The 25,091-nt window shown below is 25.6% G+C and overlaps 2 protein-coding genes across 3 annotated transcripts; one reads left to right on the forward strand and one right to left on the reverse strand.

Moving 5' to 3' along the window:
• Positions 1-1,334: 1,334 nt before the first annotated feature.
• LOC129989290 (slowpoke-binding protein-like) lies at positions 1,335-19,459 on the reverse strand. 2 transcript variants are annotated; one of them, XR_008785749.1, is made up of 14 exons: positions 19,308-19,459; positions 17,132-17,202; positions 14,938-15,035; positions 14,271-14,348; positions 12,989-13,257; positions 11,351-11,532; positions 10,757-10,863; positions 9,749-9,849; positions 9,406-9,459; positions 9,252-9,314; positions 5,340-5,416; positions 5,216-5,229; positions 2,939-3,025; positions 1,492-1,629 (listed from the first exon to the last, which is right to left on the reverse strand). XR_008785749.1 is itself a non-coding variant. In XM_056097726.1 (13 exons), exons 1-13 carry the CDS (start codon positions 19,380-19,382, stop codon positions 1,341-1,343), a joined length of 1,551 nt encoding a protein of 516 aa, XP_055953701.1. In that variant the 5' UTR covers positions 19,383-19,459; the 3' UTR covers positions 1,335-1,340. The 2 variants fall into 2 exon arrangements, 1 of the variants encoding a protein (XP_055953701.1); XM_056097726.1 differs by lacking the exon at positions 5,216-5,229 and having other exon boundaries at positions 1,335-1,629.
• A 280-nt stretch (positions 19,460-19,739) lies between these two features.
• Positions 19,740-24,234, forward strand: LOC129988275 (ribosome production factor 1-like). The gene is made up of 2 exons (XM_056096464.1): positions 19,740-19,944; positions 23,307-24,234. Exons 1-2 carry the CDS (start codon positions 19,914-19,916, stop codon positions 24,194-24,196), a joined length of 921 nt encoding a protein of 306 aa, XP_055952439.1. The 5' UTR covers positions 19,740-19,913; the 3' UTR covers positions 24,197-24,234.
• The last annotated feature ends 857 nt before the right edge of the window (positions 24,235-25,091 follow it).

Below are 25,091 nucleotides of genomic sequence, written 5' to 3' on the forward strand. Positions count from 1 at the left end.
TTAATATACTTTGAAATTGTCGATTTTAATTTCAATTGATTAAATTGCCATCAATGGCCAGTAAAATAAGAAAAATTTTGGGTAGTTTTATTATGTGTAATAAATTAGTTATAAAATTACCCACAATTTTTAAATAACAATTTACAAACTGTCATTTTCATTAAAAACAAGATATGTTTGTTTTGCATATAAAATTTCTTATCAATATAAAGACATAATTACAATGATATTTCACTATATTATTAATTTTTTTAAACATTATCACAGGAATCTTAAGTTGGTAATAAATAATTACTGAAGACATATATAGCTGTAATATACAACATGATAAAAAAGTAACATATTTAAGATAAACATCCATCATGAATATGGAATATGGTAAAATTCCATATGCAGTTATATTCACTTTAAATGAGAGTTTGAAATCTTTCTTCTTGTTTAAACTGTAAATTTTATTGGAAAATATTAAAAGTTCCAAATATAGTACTTAACCACTTAACGCATAAACCCGAATACGATTCGGACATGAGTTACAAAAATTTGTGCAAGCCCAAGTTCAACTCGGGCATTTAAAATTTTATGGTTACTCTTCTATGCAGCAACAAATGTGAAAAAAATGTTTTGTGTTTCAACGTTTTTTTTTTTTTTTAAATGCGCATTCAAGGGTTTAATATTTATCATGTTTTTATATCAGCTATTCATTTTACAAATGCAAAACTGATCTTTATTGCAATAAAGAAATAATATTTTCCTTATAAGGCACAAAATAAATATAAACTTTACATCAAATTTCATTCTCAATTTTAAGTAGATAAATCAGTATGAAATTGCAAATTCTAAAACTGCAAATACAAGAAGCACAACAGTAGAATGATAAACATTAATGAAGAATTATTAAAAATGCATGCAGATTATTTACATCTACAGGAAGCAAAAATTCCATTTTAATTGGCATATTATAACAGATAAGATTTATTTCTCAATAAATCTTGCTCACCGAGATACTTCATGAAAGAACTATATAGTTCAGAATTCATTTAAAAACAAAAGTAGCAACTTTAAAGCAAGGAACGAAAGTCGTGGAGTTGAGATTTCAGTGCTTTTCCATTAGCCAGTTAGCAATTACTATCATACATAAATATTGACACAAAATGTCAATACTCTTTTATATAAAATATTCAAATATGCACCAAGCATAGAAATTTTATACTGAACTGTTTACAATTAACTGTTACAATACTTGTAATATATTACATCAAATTTCATTGTCAAAAACTTGGCACATTTGATGAATATTTCCACTGTTGTCAGGCTAACAGGAAAGTAATGAAATATTTCTTTCAAACTTCAGGATTTCTTGGGTTTCTAACACTCTTTAATTTGAATCCACTTTGTATTTCTTGTAGTAATAAACTACGAACTCTAGCATCCCCGGTGGCAGGTTTTGGAGCAGTTTGTGGTGTAGTAGGAGGTGTAAAATAATCTAATGATTCAGGAAGTGATGGAGCAGACCTCATAGATCCTTCTATTGATGATAGAGGCATAGTCTGTAATGGAGTACCAGAGGCGTCATCTGGTGTAGTTTCTGTGGAAGTCAAAGATGTCCGTTTCTTCTTTTTCTTATATGATCTGGAAAACCAAAGTGGAGTTTTATTTATTTTTTTAATTAAGCTTTTCTCTCTGAATTTATTTAAAAAGCTAACTCTAGCTAAGCATAATTCTTTCAAAAAAAACTACTTGAATTTTGTTAGTTTAAAATTAATGAATATGATTAAATACATTATTTTTTTAATCAATTGCACACAAAAAAAAATTCTAAAAATTCAACTTTTATATAAATAAAAAATACTGGAAAAATTTCTATTATGATATGAGTAGAAGAGAAAATATCATTGATTGATTATATAATCCTAAAAAAATATAAAGGGGAAAATGAATTTTGTTAAAAGCCATAAATGATATTTTCTAAGAATCGAAATTATTATTTTTCCAATATATTATTGAATTCAATCACATTAAATTTGAAAATAAAATTAGAATTAAAAATTCTGAAATAATTAACTAATACATATGAAGAAGATTAGTGGAAAATTCATGCGGTGTAAATGTTGGAAGATTAAGAATTGGTGCAGATGATGTGTACAGTAAAATTTAGGTATTCATTTTTTCTAAAATATTGCTTAAAATATTATAAGTTTACCACTTTCTCTTCAAAACAGCTCATTTGCACATAAAATTCCACAAAAATAGGGATAGTGAATATCTCATTATTAAGATGAGAGGGAAAAGAAATGAAACTTTTATGAACATATAAAAATTAATGTTTTTGTGTTTAATAACGCAAAAGAAAAAATTGCTCTGCATCATTCAAAAGAATTATGAAGATATAAAATAAAAATGTGAAATAATAATTAATTTTAAAGTAAAAAAATAAGTAAAATGGCTATTGCTGCAATAAAAATGAAAAATATAATAAAATAAAATAACTAAAATATAAAAAAATAACATAATTAAAAATACAATAAAGTAATTATAAAAAATTCATTCCGACTTGTTGCCACAAGAATACTATAATATCATAAACAAAATTTTAAAGAGTATGATATGAAATTTATAATATAATACATAAAAGCAACAAAAAGTGAAAAAAGCAAATCAGGATTAGAAATCTTAAAATATTTCATTAAGAAGTATTCGATCATAAGCAAAAAAAATATATATATTAAAAGATTTTTAATTGAACAACCTCAAATCTCATTAAGTACATCCATATTTTACTAAAAAATATTACTATCTAAAACCACAATTTATATTTCAAGAAAGGTTAATAAGAATTTCTAGGAATGAAAATTTATTAAGTGATGATTTTTTCATTTTCTCCTATTATAGAATCTAATCCAAAAATTAAATGCATAAATCAAGAAAACTATGATACAACCTGCTGCTATTTCCTGAGCTTCGGCTATCTCTACCATCTGCTGATTCTGTTTCTAAAGCATGCATTGATTGGGACCGTTTACTCTGTCTGCAAGAAGGGTTCAAATACAGAAGTATAAAATACATTAAATATTCTTATGTACTCACTCACATAATTTGTATTTAAGAATAAAAATGATTAAAAATATTCAATAAATTTATTTAAACAAATCTTTTTTTTAACAATAATGAAATATTTCAGTGTTTTTCCCCCTCCAGTTTAAAAATGTTTCTCATATTGAGAGAAATTTTTTCAAGTATGAGAGGAAGAATATCCCCAAAACCTCCAAAGCTTTTTTTTCCCCTGTATTTTTTTATGAGGCTCAGTTAAAGGTTGCATCTTTGCTTCGTCATCGCCTCAAGATCTGACAAAGCTATGAGAGCATATCATAAAAGCCTTTACTGCTATTGCAAAAGAAAATGCTGATTCAAGTATGAGAGGAAATGGCCTAGATATCTGTCACAAAGAATGTCCATAATGAATCTTTGTAAGACAGGTAAAAAAAATACCTAGGTATTTTGTACATAAATAATTCTAATATTACATTTGAAGGCTCAAGAATATTCTTTTGAAAAAGGTAGATTTTTTTTCCAGAAACTCTGAATAATCAGGCATTGTATCAACGGCACTATAAGTTCTTAATACAAGAACTACGATTATTATATAGAGCGTTGCTGATGTTCTATTGTCCCATGTCTATCATCACTTTATTATTTATAAGTGAAAACTTTCCATTTCAAACAATGCTCTATCACTACAAAAATCCTATGATATGGTAACCATGTGTATCTATTTATCATTTGGCCTATACACATTTACCATATCTGAATTCTATAGAAATTACATACAATGCCTTGAAGAGGCATATTATTGCTTACTTATTGTTTCTAATTTACAAGTCATCTTTCATCCAGTGGAAGAAAAATTTTACTATGCTATTTTCTTGATGATTCATCATCATTCAAAGTATGTATTAAATATAGAAAGTAGTACACATGCAGCTTAATAGTAATTGTTTTGGGTAGTCTATTTTGAATAATCTGTAAACCTTGTATTATGTTTCCGAGTCAATACATACATTTTTCTGAAGTATATTCATTCAACACTTCTTGTAATTTTTATTTGTATATTTGTATATTTTTGTTAAAAGTTTGTATATTTTATACAAACTTTTTTAAAACAAACCCAAACATCTTTTTATTTTTTAAACTATCCTTTTCCCAGAATTTTATCAAGTTTTAAAATTTTATTTTCAACCAAATGACATGATACCATAAATAATTCTTTTAAACATGGTCAATTGCTCACTGTATTTAGAATTTTTCCACAAATTTATATTTTTATGAAATTTTAAATGCTATTTTTATATTTTCAATACCTTAGTTTAGAAAAGTCATACATGATTTTTTCATCATTTGGTAAAGAAATGTGTTTTTTAAATTTGGCTAGTTTTACATGAATTATAAATATGATTTAAAATATTTAAGATTCTAGAAAAACCACTTCTTTGCTGAATACTAGACTAGTTCTACACTCAACAAGAATAAAATAAACAAAATTGAAAATTTCTCTCTTAAAAGTTCCAATCCAAGATAGTAAAATTTCCATTCAAAATTAGGCACCTTTTAAATTGACATGAAATACTGTATAAAAAATCATTATTACAATAACTAAAAAAAATAGAAAAAAAAGAAGGTATTGAATAAATAGAGAAGAGATAAACTAATAATAATAACACCAAAGCAATTAAAAAATTAAAAATTTGCCATTCTGATATATAAAATAATTTTCATTCAAAAGAGTATTTAAATTTATATTTTAATGCATAATACTTTTATATGTTTAGATTTATCTACAGATTATTTTCAAAGAAATAAATAAAATCCTTTTCTTATTAAAAAGAGAAGCCAGCTTTAATGAGTATCTTTAATTTAAACAGAAAAGCAAACATCAATTTTTACAAAAAAGAAAATTTTTAGCTGAAAAGGCTTTTTTATTTACACTCTGCAAATGCTAAGGAATTAAATTATGTAAAAACATTATTCTACTCTAAGAAAAGCCAGCCAGTAACATTTTATGCCTCTTAACAAATGCAAACATCATTAAAAAAATTAGAAAAAACATCATTAAAAAGATATAGAAAGAGAAAACTTTATAATTTAGTAACTACAAGGAGATAAATGAAAAGCACTTGACGTAAAAGCACTATTAACTGCTTGTTTGAAGAAATTCACTCACCTGAGCCGATTGCGCTGCAGAAAACAATTAATAGAAAAAACTTAAAACTACATTTTAATCTACATATACAAATTTTTAGTAAAAAATTTATACATTTAGTTAATACAAAAAGAGATAAAATTACCTTCTTGACCTCTGGTGCCTTTTAACCTCCTTTAAAATAGACCGAGCAGCTGGACTTAGCTTGGCTTTAATAGATGGCTGAAGAAAAAAAAATCAACAGCTAGTCAATGGATAACATTTAACTCAGTGAATATAGGTACAGCAAGCAACTATAATTACAGATAATTATTCAGCCGTTTTCATGCATATAAATTTAAAATATTTAGATTTTAATAAATTTAAATAAACACTGAAATTACACAAAATTATCAAAATCATACAATTCCAATCTCTTTAAATCAGTTTTATTTCTTCTATAATACTGCCATATAAACCAGAATAACTAGTAATTGCCACGGCTCAGTCAACAGAACATCTTACATATGATTCATTGGTCTGTGGCCAGCCACTTTGTTTTATCCAAAGACTGGAATTCTTTTATTTAAATTGTTATCTAAGATCTGGAAGGTCCTAGATCTTTCTTAAATATTCAAATTAGAATGTTCTTGAACATTCTATATGTGTATAAAAGTTAAGTATCATCAGTGATGAGCAAGTTCTCAGTCTCGTGCTGAATTACTTTGTTTTAATAAATCTAATTGTTTGTTTAAACTAACAGCATAGTTCGTTACATCTTCATGATTATTATAACTAGCAAAGTTCTGCTCTTATCCACAAACATACTTGTCTTACATTGTCTTTCCAATATAAATATCCCATAAAAATAGATACTTTAGATTTTTTGAAAAAAATTATTAAATAATACAGATGTTTCAATAAGAAAAAGTATATTCAGAAGGGTCTGATATGGTAACTAAACTGGTGACTGAAAACATTTTTTTCTACCTCTTAGAACTAAAAAAGTTACCAATTATCTAATAATAATAAGAAGAATATGTGAGCCTGTATGCATTTTCACACCCCACAGGCTAGTCTATTTAACTTACAGCTATCAAATTTGACAAATATATATACTTTAAAAGGGAGAATGTGCATCGTAAGAGAATTTTTTGTGGAATTTTAATTAAAATTTAAGCAAAATTTTGGCATTTTATTGATTTCTGAAAAAATCACACAGGGTGTGTGCAGAGAGAAATTGCTACAAGGATTAAGCACTTTTTAAGCTCCTTAGCCAAAAAAAATTTAAGCCCCTTTTTATAAATCATGCATATGTAAATCTGTGTTTTTCAAATTATAATGTTTTCTGTTTTATAATATTGCATTGTTTATAATAAAAAAAATGTTTAAATTTAAATGTGTATTTTTTTTTTTTTTTAATTTTAATATTTCTTTCTGAAACATTGCAGAAAATTAATATCTTCTATTGTAAAACAAATTTTCAGTTTTGAGAAAAATAAAAATGAAAAAAAAACTATTATTACAAAAAAATAATAATAATAAGCTAACTTTTTAAGATTAACAATGAAATCTTCTTCAACATTTCTTAAAGTTAATAAATTACTAATTAATCTGGATAGATACAATATTTCTGAAATGTTACATTCATGTAGAAACTTATAAATTACCAAAAATTTAAAAATTTAAACAAAAAGCATGACCAAATATTCTGTATCTGATTTTCATATATGCGACAACAAATAAGCTCCAACATAGTTTGTAAATTTGAGCACTTTACATGCATCTATTAAAGTGCATTCATTTTTATACACTGTTGCTCTTCCCTATGATTTAATTGTATGAATAAAAATATAGACAAAAAATTAAAGAAATGCAGAGCACAATGAACAGAATGATGCAAGGATTCTAAAATTGTATGCTATATGTCTATCAATATTTGAAGTTGAAATTTTTTTTTTCTGTGAATGTCTACATATTATTGAATTATCACAAAATAGTTAGTAGAAATGTTTAGTAGCCATTAATCTTGGTAAAGCAGTGGTCAATAAAAATGGCCAATTAAAACATATCAAATCTTTACTGAAAACTTTTATGTTTCAGTTAATGTTGGTAATAAGTCAATGACATTAAAAAAGCAGTTTATTTAAGAACCTACAAAGCAGAGTTTATTAGAATTATACTATGCTAATTTATTTCTAAATTACAAATAAGTTATTCAGAATCACTTTATAAATTCGGCTGAAAGAAAAATGTTCTTTTTGAATTATTAAAATTAATATCCCAAATAGAAAATAATGCAATTAGGATTTTATTACTAATATTTATGCATAAGATATCATAACTATATAAAAAAAAGTATCCATAGAGAAAACATTACCTTCTTACTTGTCTACAGATAGATAACAAAATAATATGAATACTCAAGAAATAAAAAGAAAGCTTTATTAATAGGGGACTGGACTACTCCTTGACTTAATTACAAATTATATGCGATCTGGGATGGAGACATACTGGTTATAAAACAACATTTAATGGAATATGAAGCCATCCTTCCTGGAAAATATTCCCACAAATGCTCAATAATATTTAAGTCATTAGACTAAGGGGGCCAAGCAAGATGTTCTACTTCCTCCTCAAGCTCTTCAATCATTTTTGGATGCTTTTAGTAATGAGGATAAGAGTGTTATCATCTTGATAAAGAGAGAATTCTCTGGGAATAAAGTGTGGAGGAAAGATATATCTTGATCCTCCAGAATATCAATTTCGTGAATAGTTGTAACTTTTTCCATGTAAAGCAGAAAGTGGCCAATGGCCGCACCAAGATATAACACCCTATACCAAAAGGAACCACCTCCATGCTTCACAGCTGGCAAGAGACAGTTAGGAGAAAATTCTGTTGAGTGCATTCTACACACATAAATGCATTCAGCTGTCTGAAATATGGTGAAGGTTGATTTGTCAGATCATGACCCTGAAATATGACTTGTTGCCACTGTATAGAGTCTAGTTTCTGTGTGATTTACACATTAGCATCACTGAAAAGTATGACATGATATTCTTACCAATGATTTATGAATTGCAACTCTTCCATAAACATTCAAAGCATGAAGTTCCCCTTTGACAGCTTTTGCTAAAATAGGGTTGCAGAAATGTCTATTTATCTCAAACATTATCTGGGATAAAGACTGCATGCACTTCCAGACCCCCTACGAGAGTCAACACTCTTTTATCTCTCCCAGTAAGCTTTTTATTTTGTCCACTGTTGTGTTTTGCAGATGCCATACTATCACATTTCATGTATACTGTCATAATGACTCCTTGCATGCCGCAAATAATTGGCTGTTTCCGTCTCCAAATAATCAGAGCACTGCATTCCAACAATCAAGACTTTTTTCAAATTCTGAGTTTTTCATAGAATACAGTAGATAAAATGTTTCACCTATTACTGATATTGAGTGATTATTTCTCATAAACACCAGGTGATTGACTTAATTACAAAGTTACATGCATTTTCTACTTCTTTGAAATGGGCCATGCCTTTTTCATGGATATTCATATTTTATTTTGTATTATAATACTAATGTGAAACAAGAAATTACATCATTAAAGTAGCAAATGTTAAAATTTCATGAAACATTAAAAAAGGTATGTAATATAATAATTAGTAGAGGTATGTTTATTTCCATATTCAAGATATAACAATATTTTATGTACAGTAAATATTACTCAAATTACAATTTGGTCTTGAAGAATAATTTACAAGTTTACAAAAAACAGTTAAATGCATATTAAAAATTTAAGAAGTATAAGATTTCAACAAGTTCTATGAAACTATGCACAAAAGAAATTGGGATTCATAATCACTTTTCAAATTATTATTAATCCATAAAAAGAAAATTAAAATTAATATAAAAAAGAAAAGACTTAAAAAAAATCAATTCAAATTAATAAAATAACTTTCAAAAATTCCATTACTAATAAATCATTTGTGTATAAAATTCTATCAATTTTCAAACATCAAATTAATAAATAGTATAATGAAATATTAAAAGTTTATTTAAAAAAAGTATATTACCACAGGCATCAGTGATCTCAACTCTCGCAAGTCAATATGACGGAAAAAGTCGAGACTAGCAACCTGAAATATTAATTTTTTTTTTAAAAATTAAGAAATTATCAGATTATTTTCCATTTAAACAAATATATAATAAGCTAAAGACAATACATACTTGCTGAAGAGAAGGATATCGATAACGGCCTTGCTCAAATATGAATTTTAAAACCTAAAAGAAAATAATAAATATGCATAAAAAAAATTTCTGAAATAATTATTTAAAAAAAAAAACTAAAATAGGTTGTAAAAGAACTGTAAAATAATTTATGCATTTCCAACAAAAGTTATTTGACAGAAAATTTCCTATTTAAATCAAATAAACTATAACTTTACTGAATAAATAAAAGCATCATCATTCTTTAAAAATTAAAAAAAAAAAAAAAAAAAAGGTTCTTAATAAATTCAAGAAGAAAAATATGCGAACTTTAAAGCTTAGGAAAGGTTTAAGAAGCACTTACATCTATGACATGGGGTTTATCTTCCACATCTTTGTAATTTTTTTCAGATGGATGAGTTGATGTAAGTTCATATCCAGTAGCCATTTCAAACAGAAGATGACCTGAAAAATAAGCATCCAACAATCAACAGAAATAAATATTGTAATAAAATTTATATACCCCCTCTTTTAGCAATTTTTGTTGTCATAATGGTTAGCAAATGGGGGGAAGAGAATATATAAAAGGAATTAAACATAATTGTACGCAAATTAAAATAGAAACAACCAACTCTGATGCATAAAATATGAATTAATTTAGAAGTACAATAGCAAACCAAAAGCTTATAATTACATCTAAAACATACAAGCTTCATACTGATATCAAAGTTAATTAATCCTGAATAGACATTTGAAATTAAACTTTCTATCAATTATAAAGTATTACAAAAAAAAAATTATGACCTAGTTCTTTAGAATTTATATACACTATTTCCTCTGTTAAAATGAACATCATATTACAGTGGTCTCTTTATTATCTAACATACCCAGTAGTCAGGATTATCAGAAAGGTTAGTAGAGAAAAGGGAAAGTAAGTCATTGGAATAAGTCACAAAGTGAGGGAAAATAAGTTAGTGAATGAAATAAATCAGTAAAGGGAAAATAAGTCAGTGAATGTAGATCTTAGTGAGCTTGGTTGCATGCAAAAGACAAGTTACTATCATTGTTTTAAAATCATATTTTATAAAATTTACAATGTGATTTTGTATAATTGTGTGTAACAAACATAAATTTTACAATTAAAATTGGCTTTTCAATAAATCTCCACTTATCTTGCAGTTCTACGATTATATATTTTCTAGATTAATGAAAACCATTGCATTACAAACAACACATATAAATAAAAGAGAAGGAGAAAATACATACAGTTTATTAAAAATAATTATCATTATGCATGCTTCAAAAGTCATAGCAAGAATTAAACATTTATAAACTATTGATGGAAGCAAATTATAGAAAATAAAAACATTACCAAAGCAGATCACTTCCACAGCTTCTTTATTTTCATATAGTCGTTTCGGAATGAAAAGATGACATCGGGAAGAATAGCCAAAAAGTGTATTTTCTAACCCAGATATCCTATAAATAACATATATTGTTAATACTATAAGGCACATTACTTTAACTAAATTATTCTTATCATTAAACTCTACAAACATTCAGCTGGAAAAAAAATGTTGAGATGAATTTTATAAAGTTCATTTAGAAAATTTCTAATAAATCATTTGTGATAATAATTTGTTTCTTCCTAAATATGGAATATATAAAAACATTTCTCTGCTTGAAGAAAGTACCAGAATAATATATCTCACAAAAATAATCTAAATTTAGAATACAAAAAAAATGGATTTTTGAATTAAAAAATTTAATTTGAAAAAGAAAAACATTCTTGCAAATGAAAAAAATAAACACTTATATATTTTAGATTTTGAAAAAGACTTTTATTCAATATATATATATATATATATATATATATATATATATATATATATATATATATATATATATATTAAAACAAAGACAAGAAGAAAATGAAATCAAAATTAGCTAAAAGCAATTTACAAACCTGGCAACACCATTTTGTACAATTACATTTCCAGAATGCAAATGCAAGAAGGGAGGAAATCTTTGATCCTTTAAAAACAGCAAGGCCTCAAGAATTTGGCACCCTAATCTTTGAATTTGAGATGAACTCAGTCCATAACCTTGGAAATGATACTTCTCCTTCCAGTCATCTTGGCAATGGCTCTGAGGATGGGGGAGAAAAAAAAATACTGAAGTATTGAACTCATATAAACATTAAAATTAAATATTTATTAAAAATACTAATTTTTTACAAAATGAACAGATTAAAATTGAAGATATAAATAATTTTTTGAAGAAACAAAATATATTCTCTTTCACTTAAAAATACCTAGAATTTGAAAAGCAATAAACACTTTCAAGTCAATGAAAATCTATAATTTATATTGGAATGAATTTATACCTTAAAGAATCAACCATTATCTTTTGTCATCAAGAATTTTAAACTTGCAATGAAAAGAAATGAACGAATATTATATATATATGAAAATAATATTAAAAATAAAAGTTATATGGTGTTCCAAAGTTTAGCAAGTATAATCTGTAGCAGAACATTACTTATAATAATAAAAATTTTAAAAAAATTATTATAATTATCTGTAAATTTTTAGGAGGAAACAATAATATTATTAAATTACTTTAAATTCGGTTGTCTATTACTATTGAAGAGAGTACATATTAAAACATAAATAAATATTTGAAGCTTTGAAAAATATTATTTAAATCTGATTATACACTAGTTTCCAAAAATTAAAAAAAAATCACAAAAATGAAAATCTCTCAAAAAATTACATGTTGAATTTAATGAAACTGACCCACAGTATAAAACACATAGTAAGGCATAAAAGGAAATTACCAGACAATTATAATGTTGTAGAAATTAACATATGTAGAAAACAAACAGATCAGATGTGTCAGTGTGGTGTAGGAAAAATACCATCAATATGGAGTATGAAGCTTGAAGCAACATAGCACATGCAGAGATGTGTGAAACTATGAATTATGTGTCTATCAGTTGGCCATTGTTCTTGCAAAGCAACTGTAGCCATGACAAAAGTTTGAGAAGGAGAACTGAGAGCACATAAATGTCTTTCTGAAACATTGCAAACATGCTCAATCGGATTCAGGAGTAAGCCATTACATGCGCTGAATTGTTTCCTACAATTAATGATTCATGATGTGAGCTTTGTGTGTCTAGTACTGTCATCCTCTCTTAGGAAATTATCACCTATTTTCCCGGCATAAGGGCAGACATAAGCATTAACGATGTCATCTCGACAGACCTATGCATGGAACATCTGGTATCTTATGACAAAACATGCTTTACATTTGAATAGCAATACATACAAATGATCTAATATCATGATATTTATCTCATTTAATATGCTAGCCATAGATTGTCAAATCAAATCTAAGACACATGTTAAAATTTATTCATTTTCACTTTTGAATTTTAGTATTACTGATTATGATTAATAAGGATATAGAGTATTAATTCTTTATCTCAAGTCTTCTATAAGAAAACATTTCAAAAATAATGTTAAGAAACAATTGTAATTTTTGAATTATTTTTTAAACATAATCATAAAGTAAAAATAAAAGTGTATTTTGTTACACTCACTTGATAGATAACATCTTTCAGACTGCCTTCATCATTAAAAGGCAAAACAGCTATAACATATTCTTGTTCCATTACTATTTTTCTATCTATATCTAACACAGGATAGATATACGGATGTTGTAAAGCTAAAAACAAATCAAGCAACACTTGTCTGGTTTCAGCAGTGTATTTTATGGGACAGCTTTCAGCCATCGGGGTCATTGTCAGCAGACGCTCAGTTTTTGTAGTAGAATCGCGCACAAGATACCAATTTTTATCCAATCTACTACCTAAAATTAAAATATTTATATATGTATTATTCAAATATAATAAATGTGCAAATAAATAATTTCAATTAAAAAAATACTTGATTCATAAAATAGTAAGACTTGACTAGAAATCTACTACAAACATATTATCATGCAAATCCAAATAATAGTATAACTACATAAAATGGAACAATTAAATAATTAGATGTAGATAATCAAACTTATTTTAAGGTGATGATAAGAAACTTTTAAAGAAGAATCTTTAAAGTAATAATATGGTGAAAGGAGGGGAGGATGTCAACAGAAAAGAAATGTCATTCAATTAACAAATATAAAGATTAAGAGCCAACAACTGTGTAACTTATCAGTCATAGAGTAATTAGATATAAATTAAATAAAAAAATTAAATAAATAAATCCATACACAAGAATAAAATGAAACTAATAAAACATAACTTCAATCATTTCATATGCTAAAAAAATAAATAAATAAAGTATGAGAGAGAATTGTGAAGGTGGGAGGGAGGGTAGCTGTGATTTAAAAAAAAATGGATGAAAATAGTAATCAAAAAGTCAACAAAGTTAAAAGTTACTCATTATTTTATCATGTAATTTTTAAACAAAATGGAAGTTTAAATCAACTACTTTTTTCTTTAAAAATAAAATAACCTTTAATTTTTAAGCAAACTTTTTAATAAATTTATATGAATCCAGTTTATGCAGAATTTTATCTACTCTTTATCTGCCAAGTCTACTGTTATTGTGAATCAATCAATTCAAAAAGTTATCAAACTTTTGAAAATATAAGATAAAACTACATACAGACAGTTAATGATGATGAGATATTTTTTCCTCAGTTTCTTAATACACAAAAATAAAGATTAAAAATATTTGGCTTTTATTTTTATTAAATAATAATTTATATTTGAAAGAATTTCAGGTTTTCTCATTTAGTAAAAATTGATAAGCAATCATTCTTATTGAAAGACATTTAATACAACTCTCAATCAAAATTATAAAAAAATATATACATACCCATATCTGGCAAATGCCTTAGAAAAACATATCGAGTTGAGCCTCTCAAATAGTACTGGCAACGTATAGTAGACATATCTAAAATTAAAATTATAATAATAGTTATGTTTCTTTGATCTTGTTTGTTTATAGCTCACTAAATCTCTAAATTAAATATAAAGAAAAAGAAATGAAAAAAATATAAGAATAAGTAAAGCAATAGCATTAACAACTAACACGAATGCTTAATATGCCTCACTTTTTAACAGATTAGGCATCTCTTACAGCAGAATAAATAAAAGAGAAAAAAAATCTGCAACATTAAACTTGAGTGTACAAAAATAGATAATCAAATCTATAATTCAATATTTAAAATTTAATTGCTTGCTCATTTTGATACAAGAAAAATATTTTTAAAGAAAATAACAAAAAAAAGCCTGCATTTTCAAAAAAATGTTCCAAGTTGCCTACTAAATGCATTTAATGAAATTTATAAGCACTATCTGACAGATTTCAGACATAAAATTGCATAATTAATTGTAAAAGTTATTTGTTATTTTGATATCCATTTGTACTGAAATAAATGACTAAAGGAATTCATATATCAACAATTTTAAAAACAGAAATAATAATATTTCTTAAATTTATTAATTTTCAAAATAATATGTATTAAAAATATTCCACTTACTTCGATCTGAATCTCTTTGCAATTTGCGATCCATTTCCAAACGATCATGCAAAAAGGATTCATCTGCTAATGCTGTATATTCATATCTTGGCTCTCTCCTTTTACATAAATAATATTTTATAAATAAATGAAACATTCAGTTATATACATTACTCAAACAAATGAGAAAATCCAACATAATACATAGTACTAAACGCTGTAATTCATTCTGAAATCCATATTGACTGTATTCCCTAATGAACAATTATTATGTTGAGCACCTTATTTTACATTCTGTTTACATTTTATTTCCTTCTTTATTATTAATTCATGATTATATATGTTTATATATAAATTCTACAGAATACAAAGTATAAAATTCAATAATTTAATTTTTTTATCTTAAAAGGTGAATTGCTCTGAATTAAATGTTAAATGACCAATTACAGATAAATTATTTCTTAAATATCATTCAATAAAATAATTTGCACCTGAGCTAAAAAAAATGTAAAAGAATACTATTTAAATATTGGCCATTTTAATACATATATTGTATTTATTAGATGCTAATTTATAATAAGAAATAACCAAAGAATTATATAATTGCCAAATAAAATGTTTATCCAAAGTGCAAAAAGATTCAAAATGGAAATTAAAGGAATATTAAGATATTATATTTTTTATTCTCCTGTTAAATTTCTGAGAATCAATTATCATTTTATGTGAAAAATATAATAGACAAATAATGCAATAAGAATATAGCTAATTTAACAGAATATAGGAACTGGATAATTACTCTTCTTAAATTATAAACTCTGATGTGTGTAATTAAATGCTTTAATTTAAAATATAATAAAGAGTTTTAAAAAATTATTTTTAACAAATGCAATAATATATTTATTTGCTTTGTAAAAAAATCGATACACTAAATATATTAAATGAACTAAAGCTAAAATATGAAACAATTTTTAAAATAAACTTTTATATATTAAAATATAAGGTTCTTAAATTGTTTTGTTGAAAAAAAAATGTGTCATTATGGGAACATTATACTGTAAGTTCCAAAAGTTCTTCTTCTTAAAACATTATAAACAAAAATCAATACATATTAAAATAACTAAAAAAAATGTAATCACTAAAATTAGTAATTTTAATTTTACCTATAGTAATTTTTCCAAGAAAGTGAAGGTTGAACTTCAATACATTTTTGCATTTTTATGGCCATATTTATATCAGTAGGACTATTTTTTACAAATGACACAGTCAGACTTGTGCCATAATCTTCATTTGGAACCGACTGGTAATAAAAACTTCCTGCATTCTCCTTTCTATACTGAGGGCTACAAATATTACTACATGGAGCACACATTTTGAATGCATTTACAGCACTTTCTTCTTTCAAATATGAATCCCAAGGCTTTTGGAAATAAGCTTGAGCATGTTCTAATGCCAGACGATGAATATCACAAGATTTGGTAGGGTATTTAAATTTAGGTGTCTTACGTTTTATTTGTTCAGAAACAAAATCACTCTCCTTAGAATTTTTCTTACGAAAATTCATATAATACAAATTCATTGCTATAACCTTTTCACTTTGAAAAAGTTCCTAAAGTTGACAGAAATACACCTTCCTAGCTAGTTATTATGAACATAATCAACTAGTAGTTCTTCTTACATTTAAACAAAATGAAACCTTACAATGCCTGAAACCTTGCACAAGGACGTAGGATTAAAAGAGCCAATTGGTGATAAAGGCTTTCTTTTTCCTTAACACTTTATGGCTTCTTTGTTACACTAGTATTCTATAAGCAGCTTTGAGCAGTCACATATAACAAAACTACAATTCATAAATTTTTGCATTATCATGAGCTACACGATAAAGAATTGAAAGTTTTTTAAAGAGATAATTGGAGGAAAAAAATAATAAATTATAATTTAAAATAAGTAAACATATTGAAATTAAATATAATATAAAAAATTGCAAAATGAACTCAGTTTTATTACAAAATAATTATATTTGTTGGTTTGGAATAAAGATGTTTGGGAAGAAGAAATGGAAAGACTAAGTTTAACAGCATTTCAAAAATATCATTCAGATACAATTATTTGCATATACATTTAATGGATGTATTTCTTAAAATTAAAAATATCAAAAGGTACACTTAACTAATAAAAATCATTTTTATTAAACATACAAGTTTGTAATAATACTTACCTACAACGTCTCATATACCAAAGAAGAAGGCCTAATCCAAATAAAAATAGCACCACAACTAATACTAATGCCTACAAAGTTGGAAAAAAATCCATTTTAAAAACAATCTTAAAGATATTTCTTATGTGGCTTTATATAATTAATTTTAGAAATTTAATGAGATTTAAATACAATTTACAAAAAAGAAAAAAAATCAAATTATCAGCTTTATAAAGAATAGTGAAACAATTAAAATAGGCTATTTTAAGACACATTCTTCCAAAAGACAATTTTAAATCATGGCAGAGTGAAAGAAGCAACCTAATTACAAAATAAAATCTGTATTTTAAAAAAAAATCTACTAATAAAGTACAAATTTTTAAAATATTAAAATTTGAAAAGTATTTAAAATATATTTCTTTTTTTTAATAATTTACAAATTTATATTTTTTATTTATTTTAAATTTAAATTCTTTCTTTCTTTTTTTTTCATTAAAAGAGAATTTATATTCTTTTTTTATTCTTCATATTTATATTCTTAGAATTTATATTTTTCTTAGAAAGAGAAATTTCTATTCTTAATCGTATTTCTTCTTAAAAAATAATTTTAAAAGACAATTTTTTAATTAATCAAAAATTGAAAGATATACTATTAATAAAGTTACAAATTTTTATTCCAATTTCTGCTTCTAATGATATGGTGTAACTTTCTTTGATATTATCAATACCTTCATTTTTAAAATAATAACAAAATAAGTTAGTTTGGCAGAAAAAAATGTTACATTTCAATTAATTTGATAATAAATAATAAAAAGAACACTACAAAAGTAAGATTGTAATTGTATTTAAATGTATTTATGATCATAGTTAAAAGATAAAAAGGGCTCAATTATAAACTCAAAAGCAGCCGATGAAAAATATATATCCTGTGGCAAACTGTCGCTTTCCTGTTAGTGTAGCAGGCATCAAAAGTAAGCGAGTATAACAAACTATATGTAATACAATATTTATAATGATGAAAAGAAAAAAAGTTGGAAATTTTACAACATAAGATTGTTTTAATTGGTGCATATATTAGATTTAATTGAGTTAACAAAAAGATAGATTACAAATAGAATTAAACTTCAAATAAATTATGCAAAGGACAAATACCATTTGTTATCTACCAATATACTAATAGCTGTTAAATTATTCTAAAAATATAATTCACAATATCAATAATTAAAATAACTTCAATATTTTAATTAAAAAACATATTGCATGAATATTATAACACGAAAAATCATACAAAATTTATATGAATTAGAAATTTCAATACTAATTTAGAATAATGTTATAAGATTATGCAAGGCATTTTTTAGTACCAGACTACAATATTTAGCATACTATACATGTTTCAGTAGTTGGTCTATGATAAAAAAAATTTAAAACATACTTTGGAATGTTATAAAAAATATTTTAAAAACAACTTATAATAAATAAATGTGTTAGCCACATTTACTTATTGTTGTTACAATTATGAATTTTCATAAATGTATGAAACAAAATATTATAAAATTTAATTAGAATAAAAAAATTTAAATGTAACTACAATATTACTTTTCAAAAAATCCATCATTCCACATAACTATTATATTCTTATGGATTCAAAAGAATATAATAGTGTACAATTATAATAACATAATTTATGATGAAAAGTATATATATTATAATTTTAATATTTTATGACTAATGTGAATACAAAATAACGCTTATATAAGATCTACAATTTACAATTGGGTTTTTTTTTTTTTTTTTTTTTTTCTATTTATTTGTACATTTCTAAACATGGAAAACATAATTTAGATCTATGACGAATAAATTTTAAAATCAAGCAAGAGTATTTCTTTAATAATCATTTATGCTACTCCATAAATGATTAATAAATCTAAATTATAAAATTATGTTGTACAATCTGAATTTAACAATTATAATAGCGATTTTCTGAAAAAATATTCAAATAGTTACGAAGAGAATATTTTTTCATGAAATGCGCACAGTATCTTGAATGAAAACAGCATGGGCTATACAACAATAAAAACTGTTATTTCCTATGAGCCGTATTATAATATTAGGCGACAATAATTATAAAAGTATAAAGACTGAAAGTAACAAGAATAAATGGAAATGAAATATAAATAACATTTTATGAAATTACCCAATAATATTGATGTATAAAAAAATTAAATGAAATATCTTCTTGAAATGGATCATCCATTGTGATTATGTTCATATGATGAATTTTTAAAAATTTAAAGAATATTAAAACTTGTCATGTTTGGGGGAAAGCATCACCTGCTCCATGCTTAGTGAGTTTTGTTTTTCTAAACATTATACAACTGTCATGTGAGATAAGAAGGCTCTGCTTCTAGCAGTGTATTCATATCATATGATACTTGCATTATAATAAAATAATGATTAAAAATTTCTAGTTAAAATTTTATTAGGTTCCGCACATCTATTTTGTCTTTTAAAAAATTTAACAGCTTTTTATTTTCGAAAAAGGTAAGAATATATCCTTTATTATTTTTCCTTTCAGAAATTTCATCTCATAAGCAAATGTATAACCGGATCGATTAATCGAAATCGTTTTTCCTTATTTATTTACAACATAATTTGGAATAACGTAAAGTAAAACGTGGAAAATCTAAATTAAAATAAAATTATTTATAGAGATCATCTATCTGAAAAAGTTCATTGAAAAGATAAAGCTCTTACAATTATTACCTCGTTTTAAAAGAATATACTTATAATCTGTTCAATAATGGAAGACGAAATACCCAAACTTATTCCAGGTAACCGTTTCCTTAGTACCAATTAAGTATATATTTATATATTTGGAATTTTTAAACACAGTATTAGGTGCATTTTTTTCTTTCATATTAAATCATATTTTTAAAATTCAAAATAGTTCTAATTCTTCTAATGCAAACTAATTCTAATTTTAATATCCAGTGATGTCAATGTGGAAACTATTTATCAAATTTGTACTGACAGAATTATGTAATCAATATACGTTTTAGATTTTTATTCAATCTATTTATAAAAGAATAAATCATAAAATAATTGAAAATGTTTTATTAAATGAGTACCATATCAAATTTGTTTTATTCTAAATCAATATTCTCTATCTGTATCTACAATTTGCAGAAAGTTTAAGTAAATTTATATTTAAACTATGTAATGATTATTTAATGAATTCTATTTTATTGCATATTTTATATAAATTTTCTGTTAATGCAGTTATTTTGTATTTCTTTAATTTTTTTTTTCTAAGATGTGAAGTTTTTATTTGTGAAATCATCCAATTTTAAATTATAATGTTGTAAAAATCTCAGAATTCAGTACAAAATTATCCTTTTTCTTGTGATGTATTCTTGCTTACATGATTTGAGTTTTTATTTATTTTTTGTACTACGATTTTGAGAGAATTTCGGCAAACCTTTTTCAAATTGTCAAAACAAAAATAGCTTGTTTTTTAATTGATAAGAAAGAATTATATTACATTAAGGCTCAAGTGACCATTGCATTGTAATACATAAATCGTTGTTACATTTTGTAAAATTAGCATAATTTCATATTACAGTTTACATACAGCTTCATTTTATATGACAGTTTGAGTCTTTCAATTATATTTATTGTTTCGTGTGGTACATACACAATGTAAAACATATTTTTTTTAAGGAAAAAAAACATAAATTGCATTTCCTCTATTAAAGAGGTTTTTATTTGCAAAATCAGATATTTGTCCATTTTGTTAATTACAAGTCAACATTACTATAACTTGAGGACTATTGCTGCTTAGAGATCTTAGCAGATTATCAGCTAAGAATTACTAAAATAGCTAATTTTTTAATTGTAAAAATATCAAAAATCAAAGGGAAACTTTTTCAGCTTTTTGTAATGTATAGTTATTAAATTTCCATTTATTTTTCAATAGTTTATTTCAATTTTAAAACTATATAAACAACAAAGAATTATGCATTTTGAATTGAATATTAATTTTAGCTAATTTTTGTAATTGCTTATGCCAGATATATGAGAATTTAGAAAGCTTAAGAATAACGCAAAGTTAATAAAAATGAAATTAAAATTTCTAAATTTTAAATAAATTGTAATAAACTTAATAGAAAATTATTTTACCAGCTATTCTAATTTCTGTGATTAATTCCTCCTATATTGTACTTTCTAGCTATTGTTTTTTGAATAGTACAATTACCAAATTATTTCCAGACTTTTTTTTTTTTTCATTTGCAATTTGTGGCATTCCGTATGATATACAATGATAGTAATTATAAAAGTATGTTAAACAGGCTTCATATATTACTTAAAATTGCTAATTTTGTTTTAAAGCAACATTAGCAAAAGTTCTATGTATTGAGAATTTGTCCTAAATGTTTAATATTTTTTAATCCACTCTTAGTGTGTGTTTGAAATGATGAACTAAGATCATTAGAAAATAGACTGCATTAAACATTGCTTCAAAAACAAAAATGCAAAGGATACAACTTTGAGTATAAATTTTGTATGATAATCCAAATTAAACAAAAAGCAATATGAAAGGCAAATTATTTATATTCGTCTTGACGAAAATAGAATATTATAAGAACAAAGCATTTTAGTAATCATTTTCATTTTGATTTCATGTACAATTTAGCTTTCTGTATATTTTTAACTTGAGGATGAAAATTAAGAATCTCTGTTTCCAAAATCACCTTCCCATTCTCTTTCATCATGTCTCCATGTGCTTCAAAATTGGCTTGGATATCACATTTAGCTCACTTATGAATCTCTTATATGGCATTAAAAAAACAGAAAGAAAGAAATATGTAATTCTTCACTTTACTCAAGTTTGATAATCACAGATTATCATTCTCCATAATCATTTAAGTGATGAAAGTCATTAAAAGTTAAGCCAACAGTGTCACTTAGCACTCTGTGAAAATGTGATGCATTTTCAATATATATTTATCATGATTAAATAACTATGTCAACCATTATTTTATTTTTTTTATTAAAAGACAATTATTTTACATTTTGTTTAATATTGTTTTTAATTCAAAAAATTCAATTATTACCGATAGTTATTTTTTAGACTAATGATTTCTAATTCAAGTGCTTGTAATATCTTGATTTTATGTGTACTAATCTTTATAATCATTAATAAATAATAAAACTAGTAAATAGAAATATTTTATTTAATGAAATAGGTATCTAATAACTGCAATTAAATTGTTTAAAATCTTGAATATTGAAGTTAAAAAATTGTAGATAAACATATTTCTGAACTGATATGATATATCTCTTTATTATAAGAACCGATCCCCCCCCTCCCCCAATTCTAAAATGCCTTTAATTTTTTACTAAGGTTTTTTTATATATAAGAAATTTAATTTTCTTAAATTTATTCTTTTTTTACAATGGTTGTTAACTGTTTGCTTGTCATCCTCTTACTGATTACTAAAATTTTATATAAAAAAAGGATAGTCATGAATGGATAAAAAAAAAATTTAAAATCTTTACAATTTTTTTTTAAATGTTTTGAAGTTTTGTAAATGATTTTAATTTGCAGGTGGAAAAAAATATATATTCATTTTATTATGTGATATTGAACTGAAACAAAGAGCAAATTTCATATGCAATGAGTTTTATCATCCTGACAAATTAATTGACATTTTTAAACAGGAGATATATTATTGTTTTATATTTTTAGGCAAATTTATATTCAAGAATGTAACGAGTCCCTTTGCTTTCTGTTCTTAATAAATTATTTTTACTCACTCTGTAAGAATTGTCTCAGCGTTTGCTGGTATTTTTCACATCAATATTGACATTCCATTAACGGGAACCATTTGATATAGCAATTTCGTAATTTATGTTTGTACTTTTTTTCAGGGATTTTATCCTTTCGAATGTTTTAATTTCATTAGGCAACAAGAAAACAATAAAACTATTATCTAACCGAATAAAACCGCTTACATAAGAATGTCAGGATTATATCTATAAAAGTCACAAGAGACTAGCGAGTGACAGGTGATTCGTTGATTGTCATTGGCTGACCTCTGAAGAGGTATTACATGTCGATGTTACACCTGTTTTATTGACTTAATTACAAAATTTAATGAATTCTCAATTAATTCGTTTTCTTTCTTTTCAGCGAGAAACATTTCTGAGATCAAAAACAAGCAGCGTCGACTTGAAGAATATTTGAAATTAAAGCAAGAGAAACTTAAATTGAAAAAGGCTAAAAAGAAAGCAAAAGCCAAAGCTATCGCTGCTGGTGAAAATGTCCCGAAACAAGTTCCCAGAACCCTTGAAAATACCCGAGAACCCGATGAAACAATGGTCGATCCTGAAGATCAAGAGATCCAAGCCGACCAGAGCTTTGATGAGTTTTCGAGCTATTACAACAGAGAAGAACCTCCTAAAGTTGTCATTACTTGCAGTGAGAATCCACACACCTGGACCATCCGCTTCTGCAGAGAATTAAAATTATTAATCCAAGATTCGATATTTGTTTATCGTCGCCATGCGAGTTTGAAGAAACTAGTTGAAGAAGCCAAACGTCGGGAATTCACCAATGTTGTAGTTGTCACTGAAGATAGAAGACATCCCACTGGTATGTTGGTGATCCATCTACCAGAAGGTCCTACGGCATTTTTCAGAATAAGCAGCGTCAAGTACTGTAAAAATATTAAAAATCGTGCTGAATGGACATCTCATAAGCCGGAAATTGTTATGAACAACTTCCGTACTCGACTGGGTCTTTCCATTGGTCGACTGTTTACGTCCCTTTTCCAGTACAATCCAGATTTCCGTGGCCGAAGAGTTGTAACCTTTCATAATCAGAGAGATTACATATTTGTGCGACATCACAGGTACGAATTTAAAAACGAATCCCGGGCGGCTTTGCAAGAAATTGGGCCTAGATTCACTCTTCGTTTACGCAGTCTTCAGAAAAACACCTTCGATACAAAATTTGGGGAATACGAGTGGATACTTAAGAGACATGAAATGGAAACGAGTCGCAGAAGATTCTTCTTGTAATAATTTATGGCTCAATAAAGTATATTGATTGGCATTGATTTTGTTTAGCGTTTTTTGATTGCATTGAATTTTATGCTTAATTTTTTTCTTCTATTTGTGTATAATTCGATATTACTGACATGAGATAGGCATTTCTGGGCAATTACTTATTACTTTAGAAATAAAATTTTAAAAAATTAAAGAGTTGTTGTAAAATGCAATTTCTGTTTAAAAGTTTGCCATGTTCTTGTAGTAGAGTTACAACTTAAATGCGGGGAAATTGTAAGGTTTAAGACTCGGTACCACCGAAAATGTGTGTTATGTGAAATTTCATATGCAAGTTAAATCGTCCACCTGCGAGTGAGGTCTGAGGCTTTACAAAGAGATACCATATGGCCCCAGTTAAAAATTAGTAGTTTCAAAACGGAACTTTTTTTAAAAATAAATTACATTTCATGTGGCAAAAAATCTTCTTTACGCTTTATTTATTTATTTTTCTTTCCTGAATCTAAGTGTCTATGCTATACTAGAATAATGAAATAGATTGTATCTTACCTGTTGATAATTTTTTTTTGACAACCAATTACATTATTCTTAATCTTAAATCTAGCTGAAGATACATTTATGTAACATAATATTGCAGATGCGTGCCCACCCCAAAAAAAGACTTGGAATAAACTAATTTATTTTCATTTGTACACGAGGTGGTATTTTACATCACAACACAAGAGCAAAGTGTCAGAAATTATTCCCTTTACTAATTTCGCTAAGAGGTACTGATAGAAACTTCTTTTATATGTGTCGATTTAAGAAAGGGAATCATAGGTATCTGAAGAGAATGCGTAGGTATTAGGGATTTTTATTCCTTCACTTGCAGTGTGAGAAGAAAAGCATCTGCAATTTTAAAGCACTTACT

Source organism: Argiope bruennichi, chromosome 10, assembly GCF_947563725.1.
Source record: "Argiope bruennichi chromosome 10, qqArgBrue1.1, whole genome shotgun sequence".
Classification (NCBI taxonomy): Eukaryota; Metazoa; Arthropoda; class Arachnida; order Araneae; family Araneidae; genus Argiope; species Argiope bruennichi.